This window comes from Trichechus manatus, unplaced genomic scaffold (assembly GCF_000243295.1).
Source record: "Trichechus manatus latirostris isolate Lorelei unplaced genomic scaffold, TriManLat1.0 scaffold00001, whole genome shotgun sequence".
Classification (NCBI taxonomy): Eukaryota; Metazoa; Chordata; class Mammalia; order Sirenia; family Trichechidae; genus Trichechus; species Trichechus manatus.
The window spans coordinates 45,520,785-45,531,217 of record NW_004443937.1 but is presented as its reverse complement, the minus strand read 5'-3'; the positions used below and the strand labels follow the sequence as shown (position 1 = coordinate 45,531,217).

The following is a 10,433-nucleotide window of genomic DNA, read 5'->3' as shown; positions in this document are numbered from 1 at the left end:
CTTCTGCCTTCTGGCCCTTGTCACTGGACTACTGTATCTCATTAGTCCCATTTGGTTTTATAGGGCTGTCAGTGGCTGATTTTTTGAAAGTAGATCATCAGGCCTTTCCTCCAAGGCATCTCTGGATGGACTCAAACTACCAGTCTTTTGGTTAGCAGCTGAGCACTTAACTGTTTGTGCCACACAGGGCTGCCATGAGATTAAGACTAGAAGGATGGATAGAACTGGGCCAAGAACTTTATAGGTAGAGGGAAGGGCAGTCATATCCTTGGTAATAATGACCAAGGCAGATTGTAGGATGAAGGAACCTGGGTCATGAGAGCTTTATAGATGTTGAATTTTAATTTTTTTCTAAAACCCACCTTGTTCATAGTCCATTGTGGAAGATAAGACAGATATGGCCATAAGTAGGTACAGCTGGGCATGAGAGGTACAGGGATGGAGCTGGTGGGGCCACAGAAAAAGTAGCATCTAACTTTCTCTGGAAGGGGGGACAAAGCAGAGAAGACTACTGGATAGGTGTGTATCGATGTTAGGTCTTGATGCCAAAGGTGAGTGTCATCTAAATCATATGGGTAGTGGTGTCTACACCATGTTTAGAGGTGTAGGTTGAGAAGGTCCCTGCACAAGAAATACCAATGTAACTGAGAGATAGAACCCAAGGGAGTTATTTTTATCTTCAATCTGTATGTCATAAGAAAATAAATGTATCAAATATTTAGTGAAATTACTCAGAAGTCAAATAGGTCCTTCCAGTGCTAACTGTGAGTTATTCTGCAATTTGATGAACCCCATGATTATGTGTTATTGTATGTGTGTGGGGGTGTATTGTTTATACACACACACACACCTTGTGTAAGTAACAGAAGAATGGGATTTGGACTTGTATTGCCCGTATTTCCTGGAAGTGAAACTCACTCCTTGCATTATGTTGAGCTTGGGGTGGACCCCCTTGGCGGGTTGCAGAAATGCAACAGCTTCCTTGGAGGACTGCCTTCATCTTCCCCAGAGTCCGACTCCCTAACTATCACTGACAGAGACGGAGCCTTTGCTGGATCCTTGGAAATTAGAGAAGGAAACCAACCATCAGTTCATTTGATTCTCTCCAGGGAGCCAAGTTGGAGTTCATTTTCCATTTGTTGTTGTCGTTACTAGTTTCTTGTCTGGAGCGGTTTCTGACTTGTGTTACTAATCAACACTGTAATGGAATTACTCATGTTTTGTTTAACAGTCCGTTTTGAAATAACCTTTGGAAGTATTGCTTTTCTTGGTAGAGACATTGCCATCACACTAATTGGCTTTTTAGGTGTATGGGGTAGGGGATTGGATAAAAGAGGGAGGCCTCCTGCTGACTAGACTCCAAAGGCAGTTTATTTCTGTGGCATGATTTGAAGGCCACTGGGAAGAAAGGTCCTCGTGGTCTCCCCAGAGTATGCATTCCTTTGGGTTGAAGTGACTTTACAGAAAATGTGAAATTACCAGCAAGGATGATGTCGCTAGCACAGCGTGATGAACACATTCATGGACTGGCTCAGGTTTCTGCCACAGAGGAAATTGTAAGATGCTTGGGGAAAGACCAGATCCTGAAATGAAGGCAAATGATGTAGCGAGGACTCTGTGTGTGTGTGTGCGCGCATGCACGTGTGTGTTCGCATGCATGTGTGTGCACATGTGCGTGTGAGGTGGGGAGAAAGTGATGAGAGGGGTTGAGAAGGGGCTTTGAAAATGCGGGTGTGGAGAGGGACAGTCGAGAGGAACGGAGCACAGGTGGGCTCTGAAGACTGGGTTCTTCTAGAAAGGGGCTGTGCAGTATTCACTGTTACATTCACGTGACAAACCACCGACCTGAGTGTCTAGTCCACCTGTTTTTGCCTGTGTAGCATCGACTCCCCCTTATTTGCTAACAGGGTTCCACTTTTCCCCTGGACATCCCAAGTCTCTTCCCTTTGTCTAGTCTCTCCTCTGGCCTCAGGGCTGGGCGTGTGACTGGGCCCGCCAACAAGAGCCTCCCACCTTCAGTCTGAGTTGGGTTTCCCGTCACAAGTGAAAGGGTCTTGATTGTTCAGGATTTCTGCAAGATGGCAGGACTGAGCAGAAGCCCAGTGCAAAGTGTTTCTGGAAGGCTGATAATTTGAACGGTTCTTTCCCACCCTGTTGATGTCTCTTCTCTGCCACCATTATTGCCTCCAGTTGGCTGACTTGGGGAAACTGTATTATTTTCCCATTGCAAGGGAACTTAGCATGGATGACGTCCGAGAACGAAATTTCTGTGATCCTGGTAAAGGTTTACAGACAGCTCTCTCACCTACTCATTTCACCTCCCCTTGGAAATGGTGACAATTTTTACCGTACTCTAATAGCCTTACATTTATCTTCTACGTCTGAGCTGCTAAAGTGTCTGGAAACAAGCTTAGGGTCCCATCGCGGTCAGTTATCCCCAACTATTGGAGCATATCATCACTGTCTGTGAGAGGAAGGCTGTGTGAAACCCAAACAGTGTTTCTACACTGCTCTGGTGCGTATATAGCACAGTGTTTCAATGTAAATGCATTTTTTAATAACCCGCCCATGGGCCCTTGCTGACCATAATCATGGGCTCGGATCTCCCTTGGAATTCCCAATGTACGAATGTTTCTTTCATTTAAATATCTGTACTTTAGATTATTCCCACCTTGGGTATTGCTTTTTTCCCAGCATAAATCTCCCTTTGTTTCTTTCCTTTCCCTTTTGAATTATCCAAGAGACATATCGTTGCTGCACCTCATGTTTCCCAGCTGAGCTTTAGCCATGAACTTAATTAATGTTCTTGTAAGGGGAGAATGCACTTACAGAAAGAAAAATCTGGTTCTGCTTAAAATGAGACCTCATAGCACCTGAGTGAGTCCAGAGCAGGTCATCTTGAGTGACAGGGGAGCAGAATGGTCCCCGCCTTGTGAGGTGATTAGAGTTCTCTTGGTCTTGTGAAGGGCTCACAGTGGCATGGAACCCAAGGGTATTTAACGTGTGCCAGTTATGGCAAATATTATTTGAGCCATTTACATTATTGTTCCTCAAGTCATAAAATAATTGTATTCCAAGTGGTGGAAGCTCAGCAATCAGACCAACCCCATTTTAAATGTTGGCTTCATTAGGAAAACTAGCTGTTGACCTTGAACAGTTTGCTTGTTCTCTCTCTACTCTTCTCACCTGTAGACTGGGAATACTAGTGTCCACCTTGAGGTTGCTCTGTGGGCTATCAGGATGGTAGGTAGAGCACATGTTATTAATAGGAACCACATGAGAGTTCGTGGCCAGTGGTGGCCTGCTTCAGCTACAACCAGAAGCCGTCTAGTGTATTCTTTGGGCCCTGTGTTCTCTATTTGTCTCTGTTTGGAATAGCCTGGCTCTGGGTTCAAAGAGCACCGTCACAGTTCTCTAAGCGGCGGGGATGCGGTATAGCATGGTAGTTGATGTTATGGGCTTCTAAGTTAGAGCTAGAGGTAACCTTTGGTCAGCCTGACTATGTGACCTTGGATGGGGCACTTGACTTCTTTGAACCTCAGTTTCCTCATCTATAAAATGTGGAAAATTATAATACCAATCTCATAGGGTTGTTTTATAGAATACAGTGTATATAAAGTACTCAGTACAATATCTGCTATAGAATACTGAGTAAATGGAAATTGTTCTTTTTATTATTATTGCTTTTGTTACTGTCATCATCGTTATCATTTGTATCATCAGTATAAATTAGTGGTTCGCAACGGAGGGCAATTTTGCCCCCCCGGGGACATTGGACAATGTCTAGAGACTTTTGTTCGTCGTGCCTTGGAGGTGGGTGCTAATGGCATCTAGTATGTAGAGGCCAGGGATGCTGCTGAACATCCTACAATGCACAGGACAGCCTCACAACAAATAATTATTCAGCCCCAAGTGTCAGTTGAGAAACCCTGATGTGAATAAACTGCGTATCCCAATCAGTGATATCACTTGGAAGTTTCTCCTCTCTCGATGTTCTGGCATCTCTGTGTCTTGCAAAATGATGGATTCTTTCAAACTTTTTGCCTTTCTGATTTGTACCCTGTGCCAAGCAGAGTCTGTGCCGGGCTGTGTGGAGGAGCCAATTGTGTGATGCTTTTCTGGGCTTCCTCATGGATAAGACAAATGTATGCTTTTCAGACTTCTTGAATGTTATAACTAGGACTTAACTGTTCCTGGAATTCTCCCAGGGAGAGAAGGAGAGTGGCCATTACGGATGCCTCAAACAGTTTGTGCTAGGTTTTTTTAATTTATTGTGATCATCTTAAAGGTTTAAAGACTTCATGGACTTGAGCTGAAATGCTGGTTGAAGCACTCACATTCTTGTTCCTGTGTCAGAGAAGGTGTGAGGTGTTTTGTCCTTTGCAGAATCCATTCAACAACTCATTTTGCCTGGTGATGTTCTCAAGTGATGGACCAAGCAAAGTTTCCTAAAGGCAACAACTTTAAGATGAGAAATTTGAGGGGGCGCATCATGTCACATGAAAATATTTCCTTAGTGTGTTTTTAGTTATAATCAATAAACATATAAAGGAAAGTTATTTAACCCCTGAGCATTGAGACAAAATATATAAAAACTGGAAACTTTAATACATTTTCATATACGTAATGTCCGTTACAATAAATGTCGCTACCTGATTTTATTCCAGGCAATGTTGCTCATCTCCCAGTAAATACTGCTAGATTCCTAGGATTGTTTTTAGTGTGTATCTCTTAACTAGATTAGAGACGTTTGCTCTTTCTGATTAAAGAAATTAGTTTATTTAGCCATTGTTTTATGCAAAACCTGTTTCAGTTTTAAAGTAGCAGAAAGCAACACAAACAAACCAAAAGTGAGCGAGGATTTCATTACAAGGACAAGAGGAGGTGCCATAGAGGGAGTTGGCTAGAGGTACTGGAAACATTCTCTCTGTGTCTTGACCTGTATGATGGTTACATAGGTGTGTGCAGCAGCAGAAAACACTAAGCTGTAGATGTAAGATTTGTGTCCTTCATTATGGGTAAGTTAGATGTCAACAAAAAGGACAAACACACACACACGTACATACACACAAGGTGATCCTCTGAGTTGAGTCTTGGAGGGTATGTTGGAGTTACCAAGAAGAAAATATGGTCAGGCGTTCAGTATGTGAGGCATGAGACTAAAAGAGTTCTTCAGTGCTTCCTTCTTTCAGTCAGCCATTCAGTAATTTCCTAATTTAGCTTCTGTTGTGTTCCAGGAATCATGTACCTGCTGGAGGATACGGGGATGACAAAGAAAAGATGGTCCCTGTGTGAGCATTGACAACAGCTTCTCTGATTCACATTGATATGAACAGTTGCTCAGAGTACTAGTTTTTAACCCCAGGGTGCAGTTGGGTTTGGGTGGTATCAGATTCTTAAGGGGCCCTAAAATAATTATGAAGAACTTTCTTATTTTATAGACATTTCTCACACAAATGCTTTCCTTTCCCCTCTCCTTTATTTTAGATTTATTTTATCTTTTCTAAAGACAAAGAGAAAATTTCCTTGATATTCTGATTTCCCTTCCCACAACCCAATACAATTTAGAATTCCCCTATCAAATGTAGCTATTGTTGTGAGACCTTTTCTGAGAAACAGAGGGAGGGAGATAGATTTTGGGAAGAGGGGAAAGATATTTTCCAGGGCAGAATTTGTACCCTAAGTGCTGAGAACGGTACCTGGCATATAGTATGAACTCAAATCAATTTTAATTGATTAAATCTATATTTTTTAATGAATGTATTATTAAGTGAATGTAGATGCTATTGAGGTTAATAAACCAGAACTCTTTAAGTAAATTTCTTGGAGGTTTATGTTTATATGTATTTTCTTAGCCAGTACATATTAAAAAGATAATTACTGTCATGTCTGGTTCCACTAACCTTTAAAAGAAGGAGCCTGGTGGTGCAGCAGTCAAGCAGTTGACTGCTTACCGAAAGGCCAGCAGTTCGAACCCACCAGCCGCTCCGTGGGAAAAAGATGCGGCAGTCTGCTTCTGTAAAGATTACAACCTTGACAACCCTGTGGGCAGTTCTCCTCTGTCAGCTGGGGTTGCTATGAGTTGGAATCGACTCACTGGCACACAACAACGACAGTCTTTAAAACATTTCTGCATATTTGAAAAAGTTGAGATCCACTGGACTGGAGTGTAGCGTAAGTAGTATGTGGGTGAGTTATTGGACAGTGAGACAGGCGTCCAGTTGGAGAGATACCCAGATTCATAGTGATCGTCCTCAAATCTTGATAATGCCAAAAGCCAAATTTTCCTAAGATGCTGTATCAGCTAAGTGAACCAAGAGCAAAGATTTTACTCCAAGTTTTCTGGTCATCCTCATGGAATCTGAAAGATTTAAGCAACTTGGTACTTTTTCAAGAATGTTGTGTCTTTCCAACTGATCTCAAGACCTAGCTACTTTTACCAGTTCAAAGCTCTGATCTTTCCCCCCAGACCTTTGGATGTGACTTATTAATCCTAAAATGCTCAAGCCATTGGATGTCTTCATTGGTGTTTTTGTTTAACTGGAAGCTAAACACCTGCTGTTTTTCAAATCTGTTTCTTCCCCTTGACTTCCTATGGTTATTTGTTGCCATTTCTAAAAGGAATATTCCAGTGGAAGCATTAGATCTATGATGTTATCCCACAAGAGCTTAACACAGAGTTTTGTTTTGTTTTTTCCTTTTATTTTTATGAACATCTAAACTGTAAACCAGTGGTGCTTGGCAGTTTGCAAATAAATGCAGATGTACTGAGAAGAAGAGCTAAGTAAGAACTTCCAGAGATTTACCTGTGGTCCGGGAAACATAGTATAAACTTATTTTTAAACAGTGTGTTAGTTGTATATTTAGGTAATATGCTCATTATTTTTCTTCATCTAAAAGATGTCTTTTCAGCTGAAGAAACTTTAAATTTAAAGCATTGAGTGTAATTCTTAATCTGGAAAATTTAAGTACAATAAAAACATTACAGTTTCCAAGCATTCTGGAAGCACTGGTCAAAGAACATATTATACTTTTAAAATATATAAAATACGAGCTTTTTAAGCATTTGAGAGTACAATCAACTGACGTGTCAGTTACCCTTGTAGCATAGCTATAGTTTTCTACAAATTCGTTTAACTAAAGGAAACCTCAGTTCACAATGAAGATTGCCTTAGCTCCTGGGAATACTTATTTTGACTGTAATCAGCATGAGGCTGTAGAGTTTACAGAAGCCCAAGGCCTCCTTCCAAAGCCGTGATAAAGAGGCAAGAACGCAGCAGTCCTACCGTCATATGGACGTGAGTTCTCCCACTGAAGTCTTTCTTTGGAAGTTCAGATTGATGTCTTTGATGCATGCTTCAGAATGATACCTGCTTGTGGGTTCTGATGGCGTGTGCTTCCCATGAAGAAGATGAGCGTGTAGTGAAAGTGGTGGTGGTGGTGGTGGTGACAGGGGACAGGTCATTCTTCAAAGCTTCTGTGCCTGAGTTTTAAGGAGAAGAACTGAAGATGTGTTTTAGACATTGAGGCATGCCATGCATATCTCTGTCAAGAGCTGTAGCTCAATAGCTATAAACCAAAAACTAGTTGCCTTCAAGCTAATTTTAGTTATGGCAACCCCATGTGTGTCAGGGTAGAGCTGTGCTTCATGGGGTTTTCAGTGGCTGATTTTTCAGAAGTAGATTGCCAGGCCTTTCATCGAAGGTGCCTCTGGGTGAACTCAAACCTCCAGCCTTCTGGTTAGCAGCCGAGAACATTAACCATTTGCACCACCCAGGGACTTCTCAATAGCTGTACTGCCCATAAATATTACAGCTTAATCAAACTGTATACACTTGTCCATAGCACTGCAGTACTGACAAAATTTCCTAACTGAATAGTTTCCAGTAGAAATCTGTGCTATTTTTCCTGTCTCTGCTCTGGATTCTTTAAAGTTATTAAATGTTAATACTGGTTAAAATGTTAAATCTTTACAGAAACTGGATTTGTCTTTTCTTTGTTTTTGTGTTTAGCTTTAGGTTTGTTTAATCAGAAGCAGCAATTGCCACCCGTGTATCAGAGCCATTAAAACACTTTTCTGGAATAACGCAGTTAGTCACAGACTCTCTAAAGGCACCTTGTCCCTATTAAGGCCTCCCTGGAAGCTTCCTTAGTGTTTACTATGTTGCAGTGTTTATCTGGCTCCATTCTTTCTTTTGAAGACTTAAGAGACCATTGAAGTTGGGTAACGGGTTGTATTGTCCACACTAATTAGGCTTGGCTTGTATCTCAGAGACTGAGAGTTTTTATTTTTTTTCCCTAAATTTCAAAAACTACCATGCATTTGTCAGTTTGTTGTACTGTGGTGGCTTGCATCTTGCTGTGACGCCGAAAGCTACATCACCGATATTTCAGATACCAGTGGGATCACCCACGGTGGACAGATTTCCACAGAGCTTCCAGACTAAGACAGACTAGGAAGAAGGACGTGGCAATCTACTTCTAAAAAATTGGTCAGTGAAAACCCTTATGAATAGCAGTGGAACATTGTCTGATATAGTACAGGAAGATGAGCACCTCAGGTTGAAAGACTCTCAAAATACGACTGAGGAAGAGCTGCCTCCTCAAAATAGAGTCAACCTCAATGACGTGGATGGAGTCAAGTTTTTGGGACCTTCATTTGCTAATGTGGCACAGCTCAAAATGAGAAGAAACAGCTGCCAACATCCGTTAATAATTGGAACTGGAATGTATGAAATATGAAGCTAGGAAAATTGAAAGTCATCAAAAATTAAATGGACTGCATACAGATTGATATCCTAGGCATTGGTGAGCTGAAATGGACTGGTATTGGCCGTTTTGAATCAGACAATCATATGGTCTACTATGCCGGAAATGATAAATCAAAGAGGAATGACGTCATGTTCATCGTCAAAAAGAACATTTCAAGATCTACCCTGAAGTACAACGCTGTCAGTGATAGGATAATATCCATATGCCTACAAGGAAGCCCAGTTAATATGACTATTATTCAAATTTACACACCAACCACTAATGCCAAAGATGAGGAAATTGAAGATTTTTACCAATTTCTGCAGTCTGAAATTGATCAAACATGCAATCAAGATGCATTGATAATTACTGGTGATTGGAATGTGAAAGTTGGAAACAAAGAATAAGGATCTGTAGTTGAAAAATATAGCCTTGGTGATGGAAACGATGCCAGAGATCACATGGTAGAATTTTGCAAGACCAACGACTTCTTCATTGCAAATACCTTTTCTCAACAACATAAATGGCAACTATACACGTGGACCTCGACAGACAGAATACACAGGAATCAAATTAACTATATTTGTGGAAAGAGACAATGGAAAAGCTCAATATCATCAGTCAGAACAAGTCCGGACTGAAGACCAGATGAGTTGTGGGATGACATTAAGGACATCATACATGAAGAAAGCAAAAGGTCATTAAAAAAAGACAAAAAAGAAACAAAAGACCAAAATGGATGTCAGAAGAGACTCTGAAACTTGCTTTTGAACGTGGAGTAGCTGAAGCGAAGGGAAGAAATGATGAAGTAAAATAGCTGAAGAGAAGGTTTCAAAGGGTGGCCTGAGAAGACTATTATAATGAATTGTGCAAAGAGGTGAAGTTAGAAAACAAAAGAGAAGAACATGCTCAGCATTTCTCAAGATGAAAGAACTGAAGAAAAAATTCAAGCTTTGAGTTGCAATGTTGAAGGATTCTATGGGAAAAATACTGAATGATGCAGGAAGCATGAAAAGAAGATGGGAGGAATACACAGAGTCACTGTACCAGAAAGAATTGGTCGACTTCAGCCATTTCAGGAGGTAGCATATGATCAAGAACTGATGGTACTAAAGGAAGAAGTCCAAGCTGCACTGAAGACACTGGCAAAAAACAAATCTCCAGGAATTGACGGAATACCAGTCGAAATGTTTAAACAAACGGATGCAGTCCTGGAAGTGCTTGTTAGTCTATGCCAAGGAATTTGGAAGACAGCTACCCGGCCAACTGACTGGAAAAGATCCATATTTGTGCCCATTCCAAAGAAAGGTGATCCAACAGAATGCAGGAATTATCAAACAATATCATTAATAGCACACAAAAGTAAAATTTTGCTGAAGATAATTCAGTAGCATTTATAGCAGTAGATCAATAGGGAACTGCCAGAAATTCAGGCCAGATTCAGAAGAGGACGTGGAATGAGTGATATCATTGCTGATGTGAGATGGATCTTGGCTGAAGGCAGAGAATACCAAAAAGATGTTTACTTGTGTTTTACTGACTATGCAAAGGTATATGACTGTGCGGGTTGTAAGAATTTATGGATAACATTGTGAAGAATGGGAATTCCTGAACAATTAATTGTGCTCATGTGGAACCTGTACATAGACCAAGAGGCATTTGTGTGAACAGAACAAGGGGAT

At 41.0% G+C, this 10,433-nt stretch overlaps 1 protein-coding gene across 1 annotated transcript in view; it reads left to right on the top strand.

Moving 5' to 3' along the window:
• Positions 1-10,433, top strand: part of MAGI1 (membrane associated guanylate kinase, WW and PDZ domain containing 1) — a 659,819-nt gene that overhangs the window by 217,274 nt on the left and 432,112 nt on the right. Inside the window, exon 5 of the mRNA XM_004368768.2 lies at positions 9,577-9,589. Coding sequence (XP_004368825.1) covers positions 9,577-9,589 — 13 coding nt within the window. The remainder of the gene's footprint in view (positions 1-9,576; positions 9,590-10,433) is intronic.